General features: G+C 47.7%; 1 protein-coding gene across 1 annotated transcript; it reads right to left on the bottom strand.

The window, feature by feature from the left end:
* Window positions 1-2770: 2770 nt before the first annotated feature.
* KCNMB4 (potassium calcium-activated channel subfamily M regulatory beta subunit 4) lies at window positions 2771-26714 on the bottom strand. Its single transcript, XM_059817239.1, has 3 exons — window positions 26376-26714; window positions 13418-13545; window positions 2771-2939 (listed from the first exon to the last, which is right to left on the bottom strand). Exons 1-3 carry the CDS (start codon window positions 26712-26714, stop codon window positions 2771-2773), a joined length of 636 nt encoding a protein of 211 aa, XP_059673222.1.
* Between the last annotated feature and the right edge of the window lie 1039 nt (window positions 26715-27753).

The raw sequence follows: 27753 nt of genomic DNA, 5'->3' as shown, positions 1-27753 counted from the left end.
GATTTTTTTTTTCCCCCCTCAGCATCACATACTGCCAAGCCAGGGAAATATTTACTGCCTGTCTTTGCACGCCAATTTAGATGTTTAATTTAGGATGTTAATCTCTCTGCAAAATGATTTAATATCATCTTTGTAAACATTACTTACTTCCAGAGGCCTTTGCAAACAGCATTTCTAACAGACTTAAAGATATGATTGTTGATCAGGTGAGCTGCATCAACTCAATTTGCTTCTTGCCTTTTGCTCTGAGAACCAGCTGCACGATTCAGTCACAAAAGCTTCTGGAGCAAAGCTAGAGAGGATTTTGTTAATCTGGATTTGTGAGCCCCAAGCCACTGGCTTAAAAATCCGTGATAAATCTGTGTCACCGCATATTTCCTTCTCCCTTGGGAAAAAAAAGGATGCATAAATGCAGAAAATCAGGGTTATTTCCCTTACCTGTAAGAAGTTACCAAGATGAAATAGAGGAGGGGAACTTGGCATCACCTTATCCAGATAACCAAACCACCCCACAGCGGCAGCTTTCTATGAATTGCAGAGTGTGAAAAAGTAATATATATAAAAAAATATATAGTAACCAACGGCCCATACCAGACGCACGTGTGCAATGTTTCTGTGGGTTGCCAAGGCAAGAGAATCGCAAAAGATGCAAGCAAGGCCATGGCAGCAAGACACAAGTGAAACAAAATTCCGTGTCCTTTGCAGGACAGCACTTCAGAAGTTGGCAGGCTTTCATCCGACATGTTGAGATCTCACAACCCCTCTTCATCTAATATACCCAGTGCTATCCTTTTCGGCAAGCTGAGACAGAGGGTACCTGTGAACCTCCAAAGGGGTGATGTTTAACACAGAGAATTGGGAATCTTTCATGCAAGAAGCATTTTTCATCCACAGAACTGGAAGTGCTTGAACATGTGCAACCAACATTAATCAGATCTTTCATACAGAGTAACTAGCCAAGAAACATCAAGTTCTCACCTCCATAAACAGATTTCCTTAAGGTCCTTCACAGGAACAGCTATCCTGGTGTGGACCAGGACCAGAGAACTTTCCAAAAGTCAAACAGCAAGTAAGCAGAGGAGTGGGGAATGACCTCCAGTCACCCTGCTGCCCTCACCACCGGTCACCACAATGCCCACAACATGTACAAGTTTACAAAATAACAAGCCATATGGAAATCAATTCTTAAACACACAATACAATTAATCTGAGATGAAGACTGGGCAATACAAGCAGGTTTGTCGCTGCGCTTTGTGCCAACAAAGCTTTCACGTTTTCAAATCTAGCACTTTTCTCATTTTCGGGAAATACCTCTCCTATGTGTTAAAAGCCCAACAAAACATAAGGTATTTAAACTAATAGTAAGAATATCAGAGATTAGTACAATGAAGAGTATGGTCAGAATTGCAGAATTGTTAATGTAATGTAGATTAAAATGCTTTGCCAGTAATCACATGCTGAGAGACTCACTTTCCTGACTGAGCCACGTGGCTTCTCTTCTCCGCTGCGTGCCAGCCCTCCAAAGCCGCACAGCTGGTCCCAGGGGTGCACAGCCCTGTGGGGGCGAGGACAGGTCCCACAAAGCTACTCTGGTCTCAGCCCCTGACTACTGCATGCAATGGATGTGCTCAGGCAAACTGCCAGAAATATGGAAATCTCTGCACTGAGCAAGCGGACTAGGGCTGGTACTCCCATCGTACACGGTGAGGAGCTGGGACGAGCAGAGAAAGGCAACCCAGCAAGACACCATGCCCAGCCTGCCTTGTGTATTCTGGAACATCCCCTTGGAGGGACCCTGCATGGAGCTGGTGTGACTGGGATGGGCAGTTCAGCAGCAAACACCCACAGCCCTGCAAAGAGTTGATGTCCTCCAGTCATCCCTGGAGCGTGCTGACGTGTGTGACACCAAGGCTCAAAGGCTCCCCTCAGCAAGTGGTCCGGCACTCCACTGCTTGGGGAAATCGCTGGTAAAATGTATTCATGTAAAACCACTCCAAATCCCTTCATTTTACAGCCTGAGAGCACTTTGGGGAATAGGATAACTGAGAGGGGGCAAGAAAAACTGTAGGGACTGAATACCACTGAGGCAATAAAATTAGATCCGGTATTTAATCACCTTTTCCAATAATGGTTTCATTTTTTGGAGAAGTATTTCTGAGAGATTTATACATTTCTTCACAATGAACAGGTGAGGATGAAAGATTTTGTGTAGACAGAAGTTAAAGTTTGAATTTTAAAATGAAGTTGTACATAGTGAAAAAAACCAAAATCAGCACAGTGGTTTTTGTCTTAAAGCTTTTTTAAAAAAAAACAAAACAAAGGTTAAAAAAACCCCTAAAACAGCCAAACTTTATTATTTTGGAAATACAGTCTATCATAAAGTAAACATTTTAAATATTTAATAATAAACAATAGTAAAGATCACTTTGTGGAGATGAGATGAGCCACATCAGGGGTTTTTATAAACTGTCTCTCAATACCACTAGGACCTGGGTAGCTGCTGTTCGGGACTAACAGCGCACAGCATATTTGGTGCAGTGTAGATTTTTTTTGGTAGAATATACTTATTTACTGTCATAGCAGACGAAGCAATTAGCTGACAGTTCATGGGGCAGTCTCCCAAGAATAATCCTGAGGCAAGAGCAACTCCACTGTCAGATGAGACACTGGAAGGAGCTGCAGCTGGGTGCACCGCAGACCTGCAGGTTGTTGAGTTGCCCCACTTGAGACCTTCTTGAAGGTTTTTCTTTTCCATCAGGAGCCTTGCCATTTACAAATGCTTCTTCTTTTTTATTGCCTCTGCCCTGACAGCCAAGCTCTTGGCACAAATGGTCAGGACCACGATGAGGACTCCGACCAGGAACGTAACCAGAGGCCAGAGGAAGCAGTGCAAGAGGACAGTCTCATCGTGGGTGCGCTTCAGCATCACATCATCTGGCCTGTGAAGAGGAGGAACAGAAGAGGGAGAAAATATAAATCAACTTGACATCATCAATTTATCATAAGTGAAAGCATCTGCCATGGAAACAATAAAGGTGTTTTATTTGCATTAGTGTTAGAAAATTATTAAGTGGACCATTTCATTCACTGCTTTTGTTTGCCTGTCTGTCACCAGCACTCATGGCAGACCGTGAGGGCTTTCCACTTGCAGTGTTTACAGGCTGACATGTTCATTCAGATAAAAAAAAACCTAAAAAAGCATTGGTACTTTAGGTCTTCCAGGCGTCATGGTCATCACAAACAGCCATGAGAGATACAATATCACACTGTGGATTGAAAAACCATTCCAGTGAAAACATAATCCAAGGCAGCAGTTACACGTATCTACTTCAAATGGCATCGGACACTGTGCAATGAGTTTAAAGTGCAATTAGACCTTCCCTTTTAGCTTTGAGCCCTGACGTGTTCATGGGGCTACACGGAGGCTCCTGACAAAGCCCTGGCTGTGGTTTGGGTCTGGATGGAAAGCCAGTCCCTGTCCTCAGTGCTGCACTGCTGGTGGCTCAGGCTAAGCCAGCTGCACTGGCAAGCAGGGGTCTGCTAAAACCCCACGCCAGGAGGACTCCTGCCTGGCCCCAGGATGCCAGAGGCTCCTGACTCAGCTCCTTCCCAGTAGAGGCTACTTCAGCAGTAAGCTGCAATTTGGTACTGCAAACACCAGCTGCTCAGTGGACTTGAGTACACTCCTACAGGGACACTTTGGGGAGCCTCCTCCGAAGATCTGAACCCCCATCCCTCTGTCAACAGCATTTAACACACAGTCACACTTGAGTCTGGGATGGATTTATGCATTTCCAAAGGGAAATGGAGAGAAGAGGAGAATAGCAAGGAGGATGCATCTCAATAGGTCTGGAAATTCAGCCGTGCCACATGTCTGAAAGATCAGGTGTCCAGCTGCCTCTTCCAAGTCTGGGAAGTTGGTTGGGAAATATGATGGCAGGTTGTCCTCAGCTCTGGCTCTTTCTGCTCTCCCTGCAGTTTAACAGAGTTATTAAATCAGTCTCGTGGCATTTGCATGTCACTGCTGCTTTCCCATCTACAGTCAGAGACACGCTGTCTGCTGGAAAACTATCTGCAAAGGAAGGAAACAGAACTTTCTCTAATTAGGAAAATATATATAGTCTTGACTCATATTGGTCCTCGCTTACATTGAACACTCCCATCCCATGTTGCTTTGTCAACGCTACCCGACGCTCCTTGGAGCAACAAACCTCATAGCCTAAAATCCTGGCAACCCAGGCTCATCCAGTCAGGTCCTGGGAATTAAGCTCTCCTAACACAGCGGCACATGGGAACAGATACCTGTGCAATGACTGTGGTGTCTCTCCCCCAACAGCTTCGTCCTGGTCAGAAAGCAGCACTAAGAAAACATTCCCTGTAGGGGAAACAAGAAACTCTTTTTCCTTCACCAAGAAGTTAATGGAGATGCCTGAAAATCTACAGGGTTTTATCCATCCTTAAGGAGTTGGTGGAGCCAGACCACCATGCTATACCTGATCCCTGATTTAATTTCACCTGCATTTGCATTTAGGGGTCTCTCCCCCAAAATTGCTGTGTGCAGGTTCCTCCACGCCATGCCAGCCTGCAAGTCCCTGAGGCCAGCAATGCGCATCTCTCTTTAGTTGTGTAGTAAGGAGCAGAATAAGACTCTGATTACGAGCAGCTCGGCTATATAAAAGTTGAAACTCAGCAACATAAAAAATGATCAAAAGAAACCCAGGTGTATTCAATAGTGGAACACGTGAAGTCTACTCAACTGAAATCCTCCAGACACATAATCGAGCACATGTGGAGACCATAAATTGAATAAAATAATATTAACTTCATGGGCACAAACTCACCAGTATATGTCATATAAATGACAGCACATGAACAGAAAAACCCTTTCACAGGAGGTATAATAACTGCTTCCCTCATATTTACTGTATCATCATCTGTGAATAACAGAATGCTAATTGGCAAGGAGGCTGTAAGTAGGCAGCATTCAGTCCTCGCAGCTCTCAGCTTTCAAGCGATGTTGAATTTTAAGTGTTTTTTTTTTAAGTGGATACTACTCAAAGAGTTCAAAAATAAGGGGCAAGCAAACAAACCAGAAAATTGGATTCAGTTAAAGAAAAGAAAGTGTGATTGGGGAGAGCAAGATATCCTTTTGACTGAATCTTAGGTATTTTGGAAAACATCTGTATCAAAGGTAGCAGCGATGAATGCCAAACACTCATTATGGATGTGACTGTAACTCTTGCAACTTAGTAATTTAAAAGAGTTTCCCTTTTGGAACAGAGTCAAAGACTTACAGAGGGCTTTAATGAAGTCTCAGGATGAGGTCTGGGTTCAGATGGATATTATTGCTTTTCTTAGCTACAGCAAGAGTCCCTGTGCAATTCCTACATGGCAGAAGGTGTGCAGCAATTCACTGTCAACTGCTCACAATGTCTCTTCAGACAATGCATCAAGTCATGACTGGGTCCCCCAAAAATACATCACTAAATGACTATTGGCACCACATTTAAGACATTAAAAGCCCTTCTTTAGTCAAGGGAAGGGAGGAGCACTCCTGGAGGGTGACTCAGTGCACGGGAGATCTCAGGGACCCTCCGGGATGCAGCCTCTTGGTACTGACTCTTGACGCCAAAAAATGGTGGGACAAATTTCAGCCTTGCTCCTACTTGGTTTAATCTGTGTGGTTATTCTGGAAGAACTACTGTGCTTTCAGCTGCTCTTTATCTTATCCCAGATTAACTTTCCAGTGCAGATAAGCACTGCTGGACCCCAGGAATGAATGAGAAAAGCTAATAAAGGCCGACAGCGCTGCTGGCAGATAGACCGCATGCTCCTGGATGGCAACATCCTGGTTATCTGCCTGTAACAGCCTGTGCAAACTTATCAAGATCAACTTTGGCAGCGTATAATGCTGTTCCTTTGTGTTTGTGTGATTCCCTCCCTCTCCCATCAGGATCAGCTCCTCTTTCCTGCATCTGCTGCCCTATGCGGAGATGTTGCTGGGTGTAGGGGAGAGCGCTGGTGAGTGCTGGGGCGGCCGGGGAAGGCAGCAGAGGATGAGAGCCGGGGCTAGGCAGGGAGCCTGGGCTCGGCGGTGCCCGGTTAAGGAGCCCTCCCCTGCAGATCTATCACCAGAGCTGACAGCAGTTATGGAAAGTGCTTTGGAAAACAGCTTAGAGGGTGTAATGGCAGCAGAGGGTCCCACTGAGACATAGATTTTACAGCAGAGGGAAATGTCTGAAGAGAGGTTATTAAAAAAGAAAATGTTTACTATTTTCCTTACAAGGTAACTCCTTTTACCTCTGCTTTTTGGTGCTGAATTGCAAACAATGACAAATAACAGCTTCCAAAGCAAGGAGGGAAAATCAGCCCTGCTGCACCCTCACGACGCACTGCACGACACCCCGAGCCCACTGCCCTGCTGCCGTAGCACAGGGCCGGTGCCAGCAGGGAGCCCACGGGGCCGAGCTGGCCGACGTGACCTGAGAAGGACCTGGAAGGCAGAGGAAAACACCCCTCACCGGGAAAAACACCCCAGTGGCACATGGGTTATACTGGACTTGCAAGTCCCTGGCGACAGCAGCCCGAGGAGTCGGGGCCAGGCAGCCAGACGTCCTCTGCAGCAGGAAAGCCACAGCCCCGCAGCTCTGCAGGAGATGCACAGAGGTAACCGCAGGGGCTTGGGGGGGGTCATCATGGCCCCACGTGCTGCGCCCTGCGAACGAGGTAACTGGGCTCATCCCCAGGTTTTCGCTTGCTCCTTGGAAAGAGGGGTAGGTGGGTGGCTTGCAAGCCAGACTTGCAAATCCCGGCTCAGCAGCCAGGGACTGGCATGGCAGGCAGTGTGAGCGAGGGCCTAGGAGGCTGCCTGGCTAAAAACCTGAAGAATAAACATGTTTGTGTTTGTTTTCAGTTGATCCGTGCCAGGCTAAAAACCATACGTATTTCATGTGAGATCTGCAAGGTCCAAAACAAAAGACTGGAGAAAAATCAGGAGGAGATAGAGGGAGTTAGAAACAGAATTGATCAAATTAATTAAATATAGCAAAGTCATTACTGATTAATTAAGAGGTTAGCATACAGAGTCTAGATTTCACTTCTTCCAGGATGTTTGCTATCCTCACATGATGGCACTAGTTTAGGGGCAGAGCTATCCTCCACCTCCTGAAGAAATGAATTCTCACACAGAGCAGAACAGCCACCACCGACCAGCGACTCTCTGAAGGAACCAGCAACGTGCACAGAGCAGCTGTCCTCCGACCTCTGAGCCTGCAGAGTGTTTGGGGATAACCCTGGGACAACTCCTAAGTGATTCTGCAATGAATCCTGAGGGATAAGGAGCAAAATCTGCTTGTAGAAAGTACCCAGAGCAGCAGCCAGGACTGCAGAAGCCCTGCCTGGCCCCCAGGACACAGCTGTGCTGCTGGGTGGCTTGCTGCAGCGTCCTGCTCGGCGCTCAGCTCATTGCTGAGGCACTGCACCAGCCCCCCTCAGGGGTCAGCAAGAGCTGGATCTGTCCTTCTGTCTGGGTACAAAAACCTTCGGCTTTTGCTCCAAGGTTTACACAGTGATTAATACAAGAGAGCTGCGCCACATGGTTTTGAATCAGAAATATGCACACAGAGATACGCGTCTTAACAAGCACAGACAGAGAGCATCACCAAGACAGCAAAGTCACTGGCGGTGAGCTGTGAAGTTTATGTGGCCCATCACAGTTACTTCTGAGCCCTGAGATAATCACGACAGCTGCGCTGTGAGACGAGAGGAGCCAAAGCTGGACTGTGCCAGTGGGGTGCTGCACCACGAAGGAGATGGCCAGGAGTTCAGAAACCAGACATCCTATAGGGCCTTCAGGAGAATGAGCCTTTGGGTGGGTATCACCTGCCCACGAAAAAGAAGCACACAGCAGCAGGAAAATACTGCGGCCAGCCAAGAACTTTAGATACAGGCCAAAGGAGCAGAAAATTTTAGCTGAAATCTCTGGGTTCCACCTCTGAAAAAATAACTCTTATCAATAGCAGAAGCAAGGACAGCAGGAGCCTGGGAAGGAGCCACAGAGCTGCCATGGGATCGGGGGGAGCAGCAGAGGAGGCTAGCAGGGCTGGGCAGAGAAAACAAGGGGATGGTGGGAGAGGGAAGGGAGAAAGATGTATTTAAGAGAAGTGAGAGGGCTGTAGTTCCACAGCAAACGACGCCTTTCCTTGGGAAGAAAAATAAATAGCTATCAGGACACCTGAAACACAGTAACATAACTGTTTTAGTTTTGCACTGCAAGGTCAGCATGTATCGAAACTGCAGTTTTGACTTTTTCTTGCTACTTTTGTGGAGGTGACCTGCCTGTTCCCAGAGTCCAAAGGCTTGTTGTTTGACTTGGAAACAGAAAAGGGAAGGTGCCCCCATGCCTGGAGAAAACCCTCTCATGACAAGGACACGGCTTTGCTGGAAGCCCCCACAGCATCGCTCCCTCGGTGCTGAGGCAGCGATGCTGAACCCAAAGGAATATCATGCCTAGAAACATGTTTCTTTTCCCTGTGAAAATCAGCAAATATAATTAAAGATATTGCCTTGTTCCTGCAAGTATAGTGCATTTAATAAACCCATCTTCACTCTGTGACTTCCATATAATATTGCAGTTCAAAGATGTTGACCAGAGGTGTTGTGCATATTCCCCCTAAGCTCAGTTACGGACCATCTCTTTTCTCTAGTGATGCTGCCATTCAGCTCTCCAGTAAATGCAAAGGCTCTTGAAGGGATGCACCCAAACTCGTAACACCAGTTATCAGCACACGGAACAGTGGCAGGGGCAAGAAAGAGACCCAGTGGGACAAAAAGGGGGAGAAAAACTGAATACTTTCAAGCCCTGCTCAGGCATTGAGACCTGGTTCTGCTGCGAATCATGATGGCCACTGTGCAGCACCACCACCACTGCCCAGCAGCAGCCTCAGGGTGAAAGAAGGATGAACAAACCCCTAAAGAAGTCTCTATCTTAACTCTGAAAACATACCTTTCTCTTTTAGTGAGCAGACAAGGAGGGAGGAATTCTGTTTTCATTGCTAAGAGGTGAGAGCAGCACTTATTTTTAGCAGGACTTTGAGCTCAGGGCTAGAGCCTCATGGGACTCTGAACAGGGATAACTGGATTAGTTGTTGCATTATGCTACACATCCCTGTTAGGCACTGCCAAGCAGTTCATAACAGACACTGGACAAAGCAGGCCTCCATCAGAGCCTTCAGAGCAATTACTGAACATTGTGGGAAGAATTGCAGTGCATGGGTTACCAAAAAGTCATGTAGGACCAAAACGTTACAGGCACATAAACATTTCAGTCATCACTTATGCACCACACCATGCAATTTATGGGACACAGCAGAAGCTGACAGAGGCAGGGGCACGGGATAGGGAAACCTTACAAATATTTTTTGTATTCAAAGCACTCTGGATTTAAAGATGTTTGCAATCTGCATACACTTATTTTGCCCACAATGGTTCATATCCCTTCACTACAACAAGCTCTCATCAGTAATTTTTTTCCCTATTGTTTCAAGATCCTCAGCTGGGTGCCTGCATGCAGGGGCAGTGCTATGTCTTACTAACAGTAAAGTCCTTTCCCTCTTGGGCCCAAGCACTGGTCCACAGGTGATACAGTAAAAGAAAGGGTAGGAAATAACACCACCATCTTCTGACTGGAGGGAATTAATTTAAAAAACTTTTTGAAGTACCAAAGCAAAACAAGATTTCTCTTCCACCATTTTTGAATGAGCAGCCCTACTACCTGAGCACCCTTGGCTTCTGCAGACAATTATTCCCAGATAAACAGCCTGCAGGGTACCCCAACACCATACAGGTGGTCACTAATCACTAGACAGTGCGTGCTCTTCAAATCTCAGGTGAATTTGCGTACAGCATCCTGCAGCAAAAACAGAGAAGTATAAAGCATGGCTGGCTCATCCGCTGTGCTGTGCCAAAGGAACCACAGAGCATTCTTGTCGTACTGTACAAATGCCACATAAATGAGCCACTAATAAGAAACGACTTGACACATGTTGCTCTGTCTGTCTCTGCATGGCATGAGACTGAGGGGTCTGAGCTGATGGAGATCTTGGTTTCTCTCTTTTTGTTCTTGTTAATGTCAATGAGACCTGGAACATGAAGAAATAAAGTGAGAAGATCTCCCCCATCCTGCCCGTTCCCACAGGCCTCCTTTTAGGGCATGCAGCTGTGACCCTTGTTTGCATGTGGTCATGACTGCAGACCCCCTGGGACAGTCGGTGTGAGGTGCATGAATACTGAAGCCCTAGAGCTCAGTGCCTTCTCAAACCTTTGACAACAGCCTGAGAACTTTATCTGAATTTGTCAATTATCTTGTGCTCTGAAACACTCGGGGTTGGTTTCTGCTGGGCAGGGCTCCCTTCAGACCAGAGTATCATCACGCCCACATACAGGCACCATCACCAGAGGTCCAGAAAAACAACTTTGCCATGCAGCTTGCACCATTTGGCCCAAAGCTAGCCAGAAAAGAGTGGGACACTAAAGGTAAGTGCCTACAGTCGCAAAGCAAAACCTCGCTTTTCAGTAAAGCGGTGAGCTCCAAGCTAAGCTCTGCTTTAGTTCCCTAAGATAAATGTCAGACAGATAGTTGTGCTGGGCCTCTCTATATTAACTGAGAATGATTGAAATTGCCAAGTCTGCTTCTCACTCCTTTTGTATAACTTTGAACTGTACAAATGGCATCACTTTCTTCTTCTTCTCAAAGCAGCCTGTTGAAATGTGCCCCACCAAACTGGAGGGAGATGTTACCTAACAGTGCACTTCGCATGCAGCAACAATTCTGAGAATGATGCTAAATTAAGTTTGATGAAGATGAGACAATGTTCATTCATTGCCTAGATATTAACCTAGAATTTTATTCTGCTGTTTCAGAAGAGAGAGTATTAATATTGCAAATACTACTCTCTCTAAGGAACCTACCACTATATTCTATATGTTTTATACAGACTGACACAGAAAGATAGCTCATGCACACAGTTAAAATAATACTGACAAAAAATATGCACACTTCTATTTTGAAGTGACCAGATTTTTCCCTCAGTTTGTATGGTTTTTTACTGCTTCACAAGCTGTTTAGTCATCATAGCTCTAAAAGTATACCTAAGGAAGCATATTCCTAGTCAGCAAAACTTCTCTCTCAAAGTTCATACCTATCTCCAGAAGAAACTAGATGGTGTACACATTTCAGCTTAGACTATCTTCAAGTATCTCTGGCAGCGAGCCTCCCTTCTGCTGTATATAAATTGTTGTATGATCAGCAAAAGGCAGCGTTTCAAGGCAGCCATTGCATTTGGCAAGAACATTTAACAGTATAGGATGTAGCAACTATAAGGAAAAAACCTTGCCTGAGTACTGCACAATTCCTCAGTGTCAACTTACATAAGTGGCAGACCCTAAGCAGTATGCAGCCTCAGAAAAATTTTGCCTTTGCTTCACCTACAGATGTGATGTGAGAACCAGCTCACCTAGCTCTGGACACCCACCACCTAGGTGCCTGCACCCCAGCATATCACCCTAAGCTCCTTTACAGGAGAGAAACAAACATCTCTGGGCATCCTACCTATATTAGGCATTTATTTTTGGGTAAGATGAAAAGTTCCCATTTCTCTCCCCTGACTATAAAAGCTAACTTTCACAGCATCTTGTCCACAGCAGCTCAGATGAATCCTAGCCATGACATCTCCTGCAGAAGATCCCATGTTTCTGACTATCCTGCTCACTCAGGCAGCAGCTGCTGCAGGTCCCAGGTCTCAGCAGCACAGGGAACTGGCAGCACCTGAGAAGCCAAAATCATCACTCGGCTCCTGGTTAGCAGACCCAAGCATTGGTACCTTGTGGACCAAAGCAGCTCCCTGCCAGGTCTGATGTCACCGCACAGGGTGCCCTAAGTTTTAACCTCTGCATGCTGTAGACAGTGCTTCTTTCCCCACTATAAGAAACAATTAGGTTTTGTTACAAAGCATTAGTGGTTTCCCTCTGCAAACAGTTTACCAGGGACAACAGACAGTCAACTTGGGCACACTGCCTAGGTCTAAGGTCTCTCTAGAGAGGGGACAACAATCACAGCCAGCGTAGGACAAACCTGAAGCCCCTGAGGCGCTCTGCAGGCCACCCACAGGAGAGTGGTCATCTCTGTGCCTGCCATCCTGCTCCAGCTCCCCGGTTCCTCCAATGCCCTAGCACACACTGGCATGCATTTTCCTCCTGTATGTCTTAATAAAACTTAAATATCTGATGCCAGCTCTCCCACAATGAGCCCTGAACTGCACCAGCAAGCACCGAGCTATTCCCACTCAGGTCTTCCTCATCAGTTTAACTTCCAAGTACTGGTGGGGTCGGACCAACCTCCTCCTTTAGTCCCTGATGTGACAGATAAGTATTTGAGTACTTAACTTAGCAACCAAGAACAGTCTCCGCAGCTCTACCAAAATCATTCATGTTGAGCAAATTAAGCAAGTGTCATATGCCTCCAGAATTGGAGTCTAAACCCCATAAAACCTTGGCTGATCTGGAGATCTTAAATATTCTCTTTCTGCCTCCCTATCTACATGGACCTATCATCCATCCATCTACATGGATCCATCCATCCATCTACTTCCATCCATCCATCTACATGGACCTATCATGGACATCATCATTGCTGTTCTCCCAAATTCTCCCTACAAGCTTGCACACTGCGATAATAGTAAGTTGCTGCTGCCACATCACCTGTTATTTCCCGGCACATCATCATCAGAAAGAGACAGGCAAAAGGGCTCTCTCTTCTTCACATTTACTGAAGGAAGGAAACCTCACATCACCCTTATACACATGTAAGTCACATCAACATCGGTAGTAAAAGTAAGAATTGAAACAGTTACAGTTTTCTACTCTGCAAGCATATATGAAAACTGGCAGTTTTCTGAATGTTTATTACACATATCTGATTCATTAATCTTCTATGAACACAATTCCTGAGTTGGTTTGTACTATTTACTGATCTCCCCTTTCCTTCCAGCCCCTCATGAACATAGTAGGATTTCTCTTTCATGGAGGGAAGGAACATCAGTATCCAAGCCAGAAATTTGCCATCTGAGTGTTAAAAGCCAAGATGCTTTTTGCCATAAAATTACATGTTTTAAGGGGAATGTTCCTCAGAGTTTTATATTTTTACTTCAAGTGGTAAAAAAGTTTTTCAACTTTCTATGTAGCTTTTCATCAATAGAGTTGTCTTGCAAAAGTTCTGTACTAAACTCTGTGTGATAAACCACATCGCTATACGTGTGTATATACATATGCATGCATTTATACATCTTTTCAAACAGAACCAATGGACAGCTGTTAAACAGATGCATAAGCACTTCTGCCTATGCAAATGTAGATTACTCACCTCAAGTGCTGGTTAAAATAGCATGTAAATGGTTGCGAACCCACTTTCTCTTTCCAGTATTTCTGCTTGTACGTGACATTCTCAGAGTTCTCCTGATCGTCTCTTGCACAGGGAGGGATGTACGAACACTGCCAACACACGATGCAAAACAGAGTTACTTCTGCACTCAAGAATGCAGGGCATCACTTTCACTGCATTTTCGTCATAATACCAGCGTGACTGAAATAGGCAAAGAATAATAAGTGCAAGCTCCAAAGAAACAAAACCCAAAAGTTAGCTGAACTTTACTTCAATTGCTAGTTACTCCCTGCAGGTACTGGAAAAGAAAATGCCAGCATTCAGAAACAAAATAAAGGCTTTCTCATGTTTTGTTCTGTTATCAAACCAACCTGTCACGTAACACCTTGGGTTTTTGCATGATGAGTGTAGAAATTATTATTTCATTTTGACATATTCCTAGCCAGCTGCATGGATTGGATTTTAATTACTTCCTATTTTCAGTGAGGCATGTAATCACAAGTTTTGTTTAGCACTATGCTAATAAATAACCAAAATATTCCAGCAAGCTTTCCCAGATGATGAGATATCTGATATCTGGCTCATATCCATTGGCAAAAGACAGGTATTCTTCTTCTGTTACAACACAGGGAAACAAGCACAGAAAGTTCAAAGCCCCACTTCAGCAGAAAGGTTCAGCATCTGTCTCTGCTGTATAGAAGTCAACAAGAGTTGAGCGTGTGGCTGAGTTATCTGCAGATCTCACCCTCAGACATCTGCTTCAAAGCCCAAAGAAATCAAGGGGAGTTCCTCCCCCAGCTCAGTGCACTTGGGTCTGAGAGAAAGCGAGTGCACTGGACTTTCAGAGACTCAGCTCTGGGTCACACACAACCCACATACTTTGTTTTCAAGTCTCATTTTTGACACACCACCGTTCCCTCCTAGCCACAGGGAGTTAAGCAAGAAAAAAACACATATAGTCCACTGAATGCAGTATCAGCAGTATCAGGATCTCAGCATCCAAGCAAAAATCCCTCCTATTGTTACCAGGCATCCATATGGGAGATCATTACAGGAGTTGTTGCGCCAAACTGAGTAACACAGCTTAACTGATCCTTGGATAACATAAAGGCTTTTCGCCCTGGAGGACACACAGACAGCAACACTCCGGGTGCACACACAGATTTTCAATTCCTTTAAAGTTGGGAAACAAGAAGAAAAAAGTAACTGGGAAGGTAGCTAAAAAGCCTCCCACTTAGGTAGGATGAGGAAGCAGGAGATGCAGCGTGTGGGAAGCCCCTAAAGGGATCCCCACGTATGATCACAACATGAGTTTCTTCACAGTATCCTGAAGGCAGTAACAACAAGAAGAGAGATACCCTCTCTAACCTGAAAATAAAGATCACCTTGACTCACTGTGCCTAGTGAGTGCTTTCCTCTCCCTCTCCATCTGGTGAATTTTCACAGGGACCTACCGTGCCCACAGCTGCACGCCATACCCAAGCCATACAGACCTAGAAGTCCTTCTCCACTGTACAACAGCTTGAATCTCTGCCACTCCAGGGGGATGGGAGAAATCTCAGGATTTTATTTGCCTTATCATGTAAAATCTGACCGCTTCTGTCAGCGCTTACAATTGCTGCCAGTACCTTCCATGCTTCAGACTGGAAGGATCTGCAAGGTCTTACTTGTTGTTTCCAAGCTGAAACTTGCCTTTTTCACATGCAAGGGCCCCTGTTTTCACATGGACCCACATCTGGTGTTGCCATGGCACAGAGCTCCCTTTAGATCCCTGTTCAGATAACCCTAAACAAGGTTTGTCCCACTGCTGACCACAAAGGACAGAAATGAGCAGCAATACCACTCTGCTTCAGAAACCAGAACCCGGTATTTATCACACACAGTTATTTCCACTTAAATAACACTCCTTGGCCGGCAATGTTTTTGGTTTGATTGCGTACTTTGGAAGCATCAACCACACTCCTCTTTCCTCCACCCTCCCAGTGCATAAACACATCTGTGCAGCAGCTGGATGGAGTTGGCAGAGTTGGCACGAAGACACCTGAGGGCAATGCTGACTCTGCTCCTTCCACCTGACAGCCACCGACATGCCGCAGCATCCCACCTGGTCTTTTGCTGGTCCTCCCTGCTTTGCCCAACCTTCTCCAGTCCAGTGTTTTTCTTCGTGATGCCTTTCATATACTGCTGTGGAAATGGTACCATATCCCACCAGTTGTACTCTCACTGCCTATGTCTGACTGTAATCTACACCCTGCTCTTCCCCAAGCCCCCAGCTTTTAGGGATACAAGAGAGTAGAAGTAAACAGGCTTTACTCAGAGTCCCCCCAACCACTATTTCGCCAGCACACAAAATGCAGAACTAGAAAAAAACAACTAGCTACCAATATACATTGGTATAAATCTCCTCAGCAATCTCAAAAACTCCCTTTCCTATGGTACCAGCTCCAGTACGCAGCTTCTCTCTCTCTTCTGAAATGTTTCTTCCTCATGGCTGAGCCTACTCCTGTCCTCTGCTATGAAAGTGTGACTACCCCACCACTCCTCTGCTGGCCAAACTTTCTCTGGATCCTTCAGAGACCTTCCACCTCCCCCAACTATCATGTGAATCCTTCACAAAGTTCACAACCTGGTCAACCACAGTTTATTCCCATCCTGAGTTTCAGGCTCAGAAACAACTGCAGAGATCTCTTTTTCCAAGAGATGTCCACCTGAATGGACAAGCGGCAAACTGTAGCAGTCTCCAAGGACAGGTCCATCACAGAAGACTTCACATTTTTTGACATCTGTCCCCACACTTCAAGCTCAGTATGAAGATATTAAAATTAAGAGTTTTTCAGGGCAGGGATTTTGCTTGACTTGGAAAATGTAAAGGTGCCCACAGAGAGTTTCCCCAATCAACATGTCTGTCTCTCCCCATGCCAAGGCAAGACAGCGCATCAGAGTACTGCCAGTACCTACAGGACGAACACCTAGAAATTGGGGATAGCAGTGGATATGCTCTCCATAACTCAAACTTAGAATCATAGAATAGAATCATAGAATAATTTGGGTTGGAAAGGACCTTTAGAGGTTATCTAGCCCAACCCCCCTGCAGTGAGCAGGGACATCTTCAACTAGATCAGGTTGCTCAGAGACCCGTCCAACCTGACCTTGAATGCTTCCAGGGATGGGGCATCTACCACCTCTCCGGGCAACCTGTTCCAGTGTTTCATCACCCTCATCGTAAAAAATTTCTTCCTTATATCTAGTCTAAATCCACCCTCTTTTAGTTTAAAACCATTACCCCTTGTCCTGTCACAACAGGCCCTGCTAAAAAGTTTATTCCCGTCTTTCTTACAGGCCCCCCTGAAAAGCCGCAATAAGGTCTCCCCGGAGCCTTCTCTTCTCCAGGCTGAAAAACCCCAACTCTCTCAGCCTTTCTTCATAGGAGAGGTGTTCCAGCCCTCTGATCATTTTTGTGGCACTCCTCTGGACCCACTCAAACAGATCCATGTCTTCCCTGTGCTGAGGACTCCAGAGCTGGACACAGTACTCCAGGTGGGGTCTCATCAGAGCAGGGTAGCTGGGCAGAACCACCTCCCTCAATCTGCTGGCCACGATTCTTTTGATGCAGCCCAGGATACGGTTGGCTTTCTGGACTGTGAGCACACATTGCCTGCTCATGTCCAGCTTTTCATCCACCAGCACCACGAAGTCCTTCTCCGCACGGCTGCCCTTAATCCCTTCATCCCCCAGCTTCTATTGAAATTGGGGATTGCCCCGACCCATGTGCAGGACCTTGCACTTGGCCTTGTTGAACTTCATGAGGTTCACACAGACCCACTTCTCGAGCTTGTCCAGGTCCCTCTGGATGGCATCCTGTCCCTCAGGCATGTCAACTGCACCACCCAGCTTGGTGTCATCTGCTAACTTGCTGAGGGTGCACTGGATCCCACTGTCTATGCCACTGATGAAGATATTAAACAGTACTGGTCCCAGTACAAACCCCTGAGGGACACCACTTGTCACCAATCTCCATCTGGACATTGAGCCGTTGGCCACTACCCTCTGGATACGACCATCCAACCAATTCCTCATCCACCGAACAGTCCACCCATCAAATCCGTATCTCTCCAATTTAGAGAGAAGGATGTTGTGGGGGACCGTGTCAAAGGCCTTACAGAAGTCCAGATAGATGACATTCGTAGCCCTTCCCTTGTCTACTGATGTAGTCACTCCACCATAGAAGGCCACTAGGTTGTTCAGGCAGGACTTGCCCTTGGTGAAGCCATGCCGGCTGCCTCAAATCACCTCCCTGTCCTCCATGTGCCTTAGCATAGCTTCTAGAAGGATCTGTTCCATGATCTTCCCAGGCACAGAGGTGAGGCTGACAGGTTGGTAGTTCCCAGGGTTCTCCTTTCTACCCTTTTTAAAAATGGGTGCAATGTTTCACTTTTTCCAGTCACCAGGGACTTCACCTGACTGCCATGACTTTTCAAATATCATGGAGAGTGGCTTGGCAGCTACATCACCCAATTCCCTCAGGACTCTAGGATGCATCTCATCAGGTCCCATAGACTTATGTATGTTCAGGTTCCTCAGGTGGTCACGAACCTGATCTTCTCTTACAGTGGGAGGGACTTTGCTCCCTCAGTCCCTGCCTTGCAGTCCAGCCACTCAAGAGGTGTGGGAAGAGAGGTTGCCAGTGAAGACTGAGGCAAAAGAAGTTGTTGAGTACCTCAGCCTTCTCCTCATCCGTTGTTACCAGTTTGCCAGTCCTGATCATCAGGAGGAATACACTTTCTTTGACCTTCCTTTTCTGGCTGACATACCTGTGGAAGCACTTATTATTCTTTGCATCCCTTGCCAAGTTCAGCTCCGTCCGCACCTTGGCCTTCCTGACCTACACAACCGGACAATGTCCCTGTACTCTTTCCAGGATACCTGTCCCTGCTTCTACTGCCTGTGCATTTCCTTCTTGCCCTTTAGTTTGACCAGCAGGTCTCGACTCAGTCATGCTGGTCTCCTCCCTTCCTTGCCTGATTTCTTACACCTGGGGATCGAGAGCTCTTGAGCTCTGTGGAAAGCATCCTCAAAGATCTGCCAGCTCCGTTCTGCTCCCTTGTCCCTGAGGGCAGTTTCCCACAGGGTCCTATTGACTAATTCCTTGAACAGCTGGAAGTTTGCTTTCCTAAAATTCAGGCTCCTGACTTTACTCTTTGCCTGACCCATATCCCTCAGGACTGCAAACTCCTCTAGTGCATGATCACTGCAGCCCAGGCTGCCTCCAATCTTGTCATCACCGATTATCTCACTTGCATTGGTGACCATCAGGTCCAGTATCGCATGCCCTCTGGTAGGGCTGTCTATTACCTGGCTTAAGAAGTTATCCTCAATGCACTCCAGGAGTCTCCTGGATTGCCTACAGCTCGCCATGCTACTTTTCCAGCAGATGTCGGGGTGGTTGAAGTCTCCCAGCAGGTCGGGAGCCTGCAAGCACGATGCCTCCTGTAGCTGGAGTAAGAAGGCTTCATCAATAGGCTCCTCTTGATTGGGCGGCCTGTAGTAGACACCAGCCACAAGGTTCCCTTTGTTGCCTTGATCTCTAATTCTTACCCATAAACTTTCAACCTGCTCGTGGCTATTCTTTAGAGACAGCTCTTCACACTCTATCCATTTCCTGATGTAGAGGGCAACGCCTCTGTCCCTGCTTCCTCTCCTGTCCTTTCTGAACAGCCTGTAGCCATCGATAGCCATACTTCAGTCATGGGATTCGTCCCACTAATTTTCAGTAACGGCCACTAGGTCGTAGCTTTCTAGCAGCGTGGTGGCTTCCAAATCCTCCTGTTTGTTGCCCATGCTGCGGGTATTGGTGTAGAGGCACTTCACATCACTATTTGCATAAGTAATCCCAACGACAGATGACAGAACACACACTGGATTCATTTCCATCTCTTCCTCTTTATCTTCATGTGAAAAACACAACAGAGACACCCAGGGTCTTGTGATAAATCATTGGGACCTCATTGCTTGAGCCTATCAAGGGTTAACAATCTCAAAGAGAGGAGTGGTCACTGCCCAAGGAAAAATTGTCATCATATGAATCCCGGGGGGGGTCACCCTGAAACACCTCCTCAATCTGATGAAGGCCTTGAGCCATGGTGAACACCCAAGGTCCAACTCCAACCTCGACTTATCACCTGCTGCTCAGAGCTGGTTTGCCTCCCCAGCACAGTTCCCACCAACCTGACATTCATTTTGGCCCCTTCTGATCCACGTATGTGGTGGATCTCTCTTTTCTCAGCCTCCCAAGCACACTTCTTGGGTGCTTTGCTTTATCAGCTGTATTGTCCTCCAAGCACAGTCAGCACGCAGATAAAAGGGAATCACAACCTGGCAACTTTCGCTGCTGTGAGTTGGTGGATGAACCTGAAATGACCTCCCTCTTTGGCAACAGGCAGTTTCTGAAAGGTTAATTCCACAGTCCTCCCCCACAAGACATGGCATGAAATCCTACCGTCAAAACACAAATAAATGCCAAGGGTTTGAAAGCAAGTTAAGATGCTTTGTGCTCAATTGCAGCTTGCGCAGCAACATCCACTTTCAGTGGAAGTGTCCCACTCTATATTACTTTGATAATTTTTTTTCTTGAACGAGTTACAAAGAAGTTGGAGAACAGCACTTAAGATTAGACTCTCAGAAGAAATCTAATGGAGCAGAGGCCTTTTCAGTGGATCTATTGGTAGAGGGTGCCGTAATCGCACCTCCTATGCTATGTCATAGCAATGATAAAATTATTATGCAATTCAAATACAATCTCAGTTACACAGCTCAAAATCAGTATCAGGCTAATAACATTCCCCCTTCAATCACAGGTAGCGTTTGGATAGATGATACAGGATTCAATTCAGTAAAAATGTCAGCAAGCAGCTAATATACCTTCACACCAAGGTTTTGTAAGATTTGTATCTGTGTTTGCTGCTGGATGCTCCCACTCCAGTGTCTCTGCAGATGCCTGGGAAGATTCCCAGTCCTTCTGAACACTTCATTAGAGCAGATATTCTTCCATATCACAGAGAAGGGACAGAAGTGTGCTCTTGACCATGATTTAGCTTCCAGGTTGCATTTTGTGCTTTTCAAAGACTAATTCTTGCCTAATTCAGTCACATTTTTATGAAAAAGAAGCTAGACTGGGTAGGCTCTAAGGGAAGCTGTCTCAAGCCTGGGAGACACTGTCTACAAGATGAGACCAAGAAAGTCTCAAATGCAAACAGACATAAGGGTCCAAAGTAGAAGCAAGTCAGCCCATCAGAAGACAAACCGATGACACTAAGAAGCAAGCCTCCAGCCTCAGTTTCCAAGCAACTTGTCGAGGACCATCCTCCTGGCTGCTGGTGAAGTAGGGGACACAGCAAGTACCATTTGCTTGGTGTGGTAGAGAGCCCCCACACCATGTGCCATGCAGGTTGGGAAGCTTGTGATGAAATGAAGGAGTGGAAAGGACGGTCTAGATAAGTGTCATTGCAAAAGTACAATGCACCACTAAAGCCAACAATTTCTGACTCCTAATCTCCAAGTGTTTCGCATTTGCATGGCAAGGTTTTGGTATTGAGGGGGCTACAGGAGTGGCTTCTGTGAGAAGCTCCTAGAAGCTTCCCCTGTGCCTTATAGAGCCAATGCCAGCCAGCTCTGAGACAGACCCACCGCTGGCCAAGGCCGAGCCGACCAGCAACTGCGGTAGCGCCTCTGGGATAACGTATTGAAGAAGGGGGAAAAAAATACTGCAGCAAAGCAACTGCAGCAGTCAGAAGAGAGGAGTGAGAATGTGTGAGAGAAACAACTCTGCAGACACCAAGGTCAGTGAAGAAGGAGGGGGAGGAGGTGCTCCAGGTGCCGGAGCAGAGATTCCCCTGCAGCCCGTGGTGAAGACCATGGTGAGGCAGGCTGTCCCCTGCAGCCCATGGAGGTCCACGGTGGAGCAGATATCCACCTGCAGTCCGTGGAGGACCCCACACCGGACCAAGTGGATGCCCAAAGGAGGCTGTGACCCTGTGGGAAGCTCGTGCTGAAGTAAGCTCCTGGCAGGACCTGTGGACCCATGGAGCAGGTTTTCTGGCAGGACTTGTGACCCCATGGAGGACCCACGTTGGAGCAGTCTGTTCCTGAAGGACTGTACCCCATGGAAGGGACCCATGCTGGAGCAGTTCGTGAAGAACTGCAGCCCATGGGAAGGACCCACATTGGAGAAGTTCGTGGAGGACTGTCTCCCAAGGAGGGACCCCACGCTGGAGCAGGGGAAGAGTGTGAGGAGGAAGGAGCAGCAGAGACAATGTGTGATGAACTGATCGCAACCCCCATACCCCCTCCCTCCTCAAGGAGAAGGTGTAGAGAAATTGGGAGTGAAGTTGAGCTCGGGAAGAAGGAAGGGGTGGGGGGAAGGCATTTTAAGGTTTGGGTTTATTTCTTATTACCCTACTCTGATTTGATGGCACTAAATTAAATTAATTTCCCCAAGTCGAGTCTGTTTTGCTTGTGACAGTGATTGGTAAGTGATCTCTCCCTGTCCTTATCTCAACCCACAGGCCTTTCATTACTTTTTCTCCCCCCTGTCCAGCTGAGGAGGAAGACTGATAGAGACACTTGGTGGGCACCTGCTGTCCAGCCAGTGCCAACCCACCACACAAAGCAATGTATGAGCTTCTCCTAACTCTGTGTGTGAGCATCTCTGCACATTACTGGGTTATCTTCATGGCCTGGAAGGGAGGAAGCACTGCCACAACCATCCCACTGTGGCAGGAGATGAGCTGGGGAACTCGCTCCATCAGTACAAAAAAAGGTCCCCCTCCCAGCTGACTGTACTGAGGGAGCTGGAGCTGAGCATCATGTCTGGTTTTCACCTGCATCCATCAGCACTACAAACCCACCAGGAGTGACCAAATCCACAACCCCTCACAGAGGCTCGAGGCAGCGAGGGGCACCCTGGGCGAGACATGAGGGCAGTGGGGTTTATCCGTGGCACCTGGGGCTGCTTCCAGAGGAATTGCTGGACAGCATCTGCAGAGTTTGCCCATCATGGGCACCAGCCTGAACACAGATCTGATAATTCACCACATGCACCAGACCCTCCCAAAATTTTTGTAGAGTCAGGCATGTTTTTTGTTTTAAACCTCCTCTGTCATGGGTCGTATTTAAGAGAGGCCAAAACCCAAACCCGATTCTATCTACAAGCACACAGAAGAGACAACTGTACATCATCTGATCAGGCTAAGCAGCTACAGAAAGAAGCATGACAGGAGCACGCACGGATGTGGAGCACAGGCAAGGAGCAGTGGCTGGCTGCTCTACTCCCCTGCCCAGGGACGGGGACAGGGACAGGGAGGAGCAGGTCCTGCTGCACAGCTGCTAACATCAGGCTCACCATTCACTCCCCTAAATGTTTCTTCAACAAAACAGTCGGCAAGTTCTTCTGGCACTACGCTTAACCTCAAGCATAGAAGGAAAAGTCTAAAAAGCCAGAAAGCAGATCTTTTCAGCAGCTGACGTACTTCACTGTCATTTCACCCAACCAAACCTATAGCCTGGCCCCTGCTCTGGCTGTATGTGCCGCCAATGCACTCGATGGCCAGAACGATAGCAACAAATGGACTTTGGAATTAATCCCCCTTAAGCCTTATCTCAGAGATTATTACTGCTATCAAGGCAACTGAAGAAAGGCTACCGTTCCTCCACTGAAATTTCTCCCTCTGAGACAAAAATTAAATTAAAAAAAAGAAAAAGAAAGAAATCCACAAATCACTCGGACTGAACACGAATGTAATCATGCCCAGCGCTTTATATATACATTTCTGGATTAAGTCTGACCCAGCTATATAATCTTTTAAGAGCTAAAATGAATCCTGGGCTGTACAATGATGTGATTATCTTAGGAATCAAGAGTGAAAAAAAATTTTCTTTTTCCTGCAGCTAGACCTCACTAGAACAGACAGATTCGTAGCTGCTGGTATGTTTATACACCAGCCCACTCTACTACATGAAGTAGAATATTTTTAGTCCGATACACTGGGTATTTTTGGGATGGAGTGAAGCTGCCAACTGATTCAGTATTGTTGCATGTTGTAAGGAGCCTGAACTATGCCTTTTCCGCACTATTGATTTACCAGGAAAAATTGCTAACCTACAAAGAGAAGCAGCTAAACAGAATGGAAAATTTAAAGACTGTTCAGAAAAAAATTGGTCAATTTTTTTTTCCTTCTAGTCAGTTGAGACTGATTAGCATGTTGTATGTCCTAGCAAGCGTGCTGCAAGGTGATGGAAATGGGAAGAGTTAAATGGCTCCTGAAGTGTTCATTCATAAATATGTACTGGACCCCAAGCATTAAATCCAGCAGATTCCTACTCTGGTGGTACGACTAATCTATTTCAGCATAAAATCCTTAAAGCTTTTGATGACAGTGAGACTTTAGGACAGATATTGAAAGGAGAATATAACTGCTCAGCTCCACAGACATTAAACTAGGGAAAAAAAGGGAAAACCAAAGCGGCAGCTATACACACTTCGTTCCCTTAAAAGGGTAGGCTTTCCTAACGAGACCTAAACAACTTTTATTCTTATTTTGTGTTGGTTTTACATAAGCTCCTTAAGGTAAGGAAAATAATTGGAGCGCATTTTTTTCTATGTTGTTCTCCACTTAGTCAAATTCAATTACTACCAGGGAATGCAGTTCCATCAAAAAATACATCATTTCTGCTTGGTCTCATCTGGTAAATCAGATTCAGTCCTCAGCAATCAATGTCCCAGGGTAAACAGCCCACACCTGGAGATGCAAGGTGCAAGCTAGAGAAAATGGATTATATTTGTAAGAGCATGCAAGTCCAACGTGCTGCCAACAGATAGCCCTGTGTTTCCTTATTAATTACTAAATAAAAATAGGCTCCTGAGTGACATTTACGGGCATCGCTTCTGAAGCTCTGGATGCCTCCCTGCAGAAAATGTAATCCAGCCCCCGGGCAGGTGCAATCCTCCTCTTCCCACCAGACTTCCGGAAAGGCAGGAGAAGACGAGATCAAGAAGTAAAACAAAAAACCCCACTCAAACTAGTCAGAGAGACATTGCGGTCACAGCCCAGTTTGAAAACCTCTGCTGAAACTGAGGATGCTGCAAGAGTTGATGAGCCCAGGTGTGCTGTGGGCACGGCTCACCACCCACCAACCCACCTCCCACCTCCCATCCGTCCTGGAGATGGCCAGAACGGGGCCATCGGGCCGTGCTCAGGGGCAGCCACGCTGCACCCTCTGCAGCAACACAGCATCTTCACCCCACCTCAAAAGGGCATTTCAGCAACTACCCCCAGCCCGCCTGAAGATGGAGAGAGGTTTAGAGAAGCCCTGGTGCTCGGGCAGCTGGGTGCTCACAGTACACCTCTCTGTAACCATGGCCCTCTCCACAGGGAGCCTGGCAGCAGCACCCCTGGGCAAAGGTAAAGTTTGCAAAGCTCCCTCACAAGCCAACGTTTCACTCGCTTCGCTCTCAGGCACCGTTTAGCACTGCAGCTTCATTACTCATTGCTTCTGAGCGGTGCCAACAATTTAATCCAAATCCTGTCAGATTTATCATCCTGCTTCTTGCTCTGCTGATTTTTGCCCCGATTACTCTTCCGAGCCCACAAGCTGCCAAGGGGAAAACAGCAGCCCCCAAACCCTGAGCTTGCAACTTAATCTGTCTTCCAAGGACAGCTCCACATGGGTGTAACTGACTGCGGAGATGCAAGGCTGCACGTCCCAAACTGGACACGAAAGTCGGCTCCCCAGCCCCTGCATGCAGACCCCTGCATCGTGCTTACCATGACCCTTGGCACTGCGCTACATCCACATCTCGGTCAAAGAGCGGACATTCACTTCTCTAATACGCTCCTGATTTTGGCTTCTTTCAGGGGGAAGGGGGAGGATTCTGCCACACTTTTTATTTTCTGGAAACTACTTAACAAAATCTCCTCCACACAGGCAGCACGCTGGCAAGGTGGTCTTTGCTCAGCACGAAAAGAAAAAGGAGAAAGCAAGGTAACTGCCTTCAAAGAAAGAAAAAGCACGAGTCACATATTGCCTGCAGGCTACCCTAGTTTGCTAGAAGACGCAACTTTAAAGACGCCTCCGCTCAGTCCGTGTTCATGTGGGTGGTGGAGAAGTTTGAGAATCAAAGCAGCACCGAGGACACGTCTGTTGCAGCGCAGCCCTCTCCCCGGCGCCCCGTCAGCGGTGGCTCCGTTACAACTTCTCCTCGTGCTTCGGGGATCTGCTCTGGGCAGCCCCTCAGCCCCGCGACACACAGCGCGACGGCACCGGTCACCACTCGGGCAGACAGACCTCCTCGCCGGCAGCAGGACTTCCCCCCGGCGTCCCGGGGCTGCGGCGGGCGGAGCGGGGAACGGCGGCGGAGCCGCGCCGCTGCTCCCCGCTGCGCTCGGGCCGCCCGGGGCCGGGGCGGCACCGCTCCCGCGGGAAGGATAAGCTGGGGATCTTCGGGAAAATATATATATCGTGTGCGTGCACATATATAGTGTTACACTATATACAGTACAGTCTAGTACTAGACTATACTATATTATATAGTATAGTGTAGTATTATATATTGTGCGTGTGTACATATAGACGCTATATATATACACACACCCCTTATATATACGCATACCATGTATAGTATTTATATATATACACTGCATACATACTTTTTGCTGAGTAACAGCACAGGGGCATTTTGGAGGGATGCTCCGCGACTTCATCCCTCCGCCCCACGAGAAAAAAACTCGCACCCGAAGGGAGGGTGGTGACGGGGCACCCGGACCCCAAAGGCGGGCGCGAGGGGGTGAAAGGGCACCCAGCACCGCGGCGAGGGGGCAGGATTTGCCCTGCGGGACCCCCCCCCCCCCCTCCACCGCCCGACCCCGCGGCGCTGCGCGGGTCTCACCTTGGGGTTGGTGCGGAGCTGCCGCTCGTCTTCGTGGAGCAGGGCAGGGGCGGAGGAGCGGGAGGTGCGGACCAGGACCTGGAGGCAGGGGTAGCGGGCGGTACCGCGGCAGGCGGCCCCGCAGGAGAAGGTGCAGGCGAAGCGCTCCCCCAGCTGCCGCACCGCCAGCACCGTGCAGTTGGCGGAGCCGCCGCCGCCCCGCTCCTGCAGCGCCGGGCGCAGCCAGCAGCAACCCAGCCCCAGCAGGGAAAGCAAGCCGGCGGCGATGAGGAGGAAACCCAGCCGCATGCTCTTGTCCTCCGCCTCCGTGTACTCGTAAACCGCCCGGCCCCGCGCCATCGCCCGGCTGCCGCTGGCATCCGCCGCCGGGCAGCCGCTGCCATCGGCTAAAGCTCCCGCCGCTCCCCGCCTCCCTCCCCGCCCTCCTCCGGGGCTGAAGGACCCACGGGGGTGGGTGTGCGTGTAACCAGCAGGCGGCAAAAAAATTAAAAAAAAAACAAGATAAATAAATAAAATGCAAATGTATAGCCGGCTGACCTACTTCAAGCCCCTCCGGGGGTGGAAGGGACAGCTTGCAATGGGATTATCCGGCCTGGGAGATTTGCTGTGGGGAGGGTTAGTCTGGATTAATACCGGGTACTGTGCAAGGGGCAATGTCTAGAGGGGGGCGAGCGGGTGGGGGGCCGCAACGCGCCCTTGGGCGCGTTGCGGCCCCCCACCCGCTCGCCCCCCTCTAGGCCATCATCCCCCCAAGGGATGGGGTACTGACCCTGCGGGTAAATCCAGAAGAATAAAATCATGGCTTGAGCCGGCCCGTGAAAATAGTTTGTGCTTCCTAATTCTCAGCGCTGGCGTGGCTAAGTCCTGGGGTCCAAGACAGCCTGTGTGAAGTCATGCTCAGTAACCCCATGTGCCAAAAATCTGCGAGGTCTCTATGTATACATGCGGTGTCAAACCCCAAATTAAAGAAATTAAGTAGCTGGAAGTGAGGAAGCAGCTGCTATTTTCACCTTATTAACTGAGAAGGGAAATAATGAGAGTTGGCTGAACATTATCCTGCCTCAACACGACTTTTCGGGGATGCAGGGTAAGTGCTCTGCTGTGGCCAGCCCCAAATCCAGCATCCACACAGCAGGGACAGACCCAGCCCCTGAATCATTCATCATTATCTGAAGATAATAGGTAAGCAGGTTGACAGCTGTCAGAATATTTTAGGCAGGAATTGCTTTCAAGAGGACAGTATTGACCTTTGAAAAGTCGCCCTAAGAAGTGCCCTCTTCAAAGAGGGTCTGCAGAAAAGCAGTCAATCCAAGAAAATACACTAATTTTGCAAATAACGTTTGGTTATTACCCAGCATTTCCCACCATGGCAACACAA

This window comes from Gavia stellata, chromosome 4 (genome assembly GCF_030936135.1).
Source record: "Gavia stellata isolate bGavSte3 chromosome 4, bGavSte3.hap2, whole genome shotgun sequence".
Taxonomy (NCBI): Eukaryota; Metazoa; Chordata; class Aves; order Gaviiformes; family Gaviidae; genus Gavia; species Gavia stellata.
This window is presented reverse-complemented; position numbering and strand designations above follow the sequence as displayed.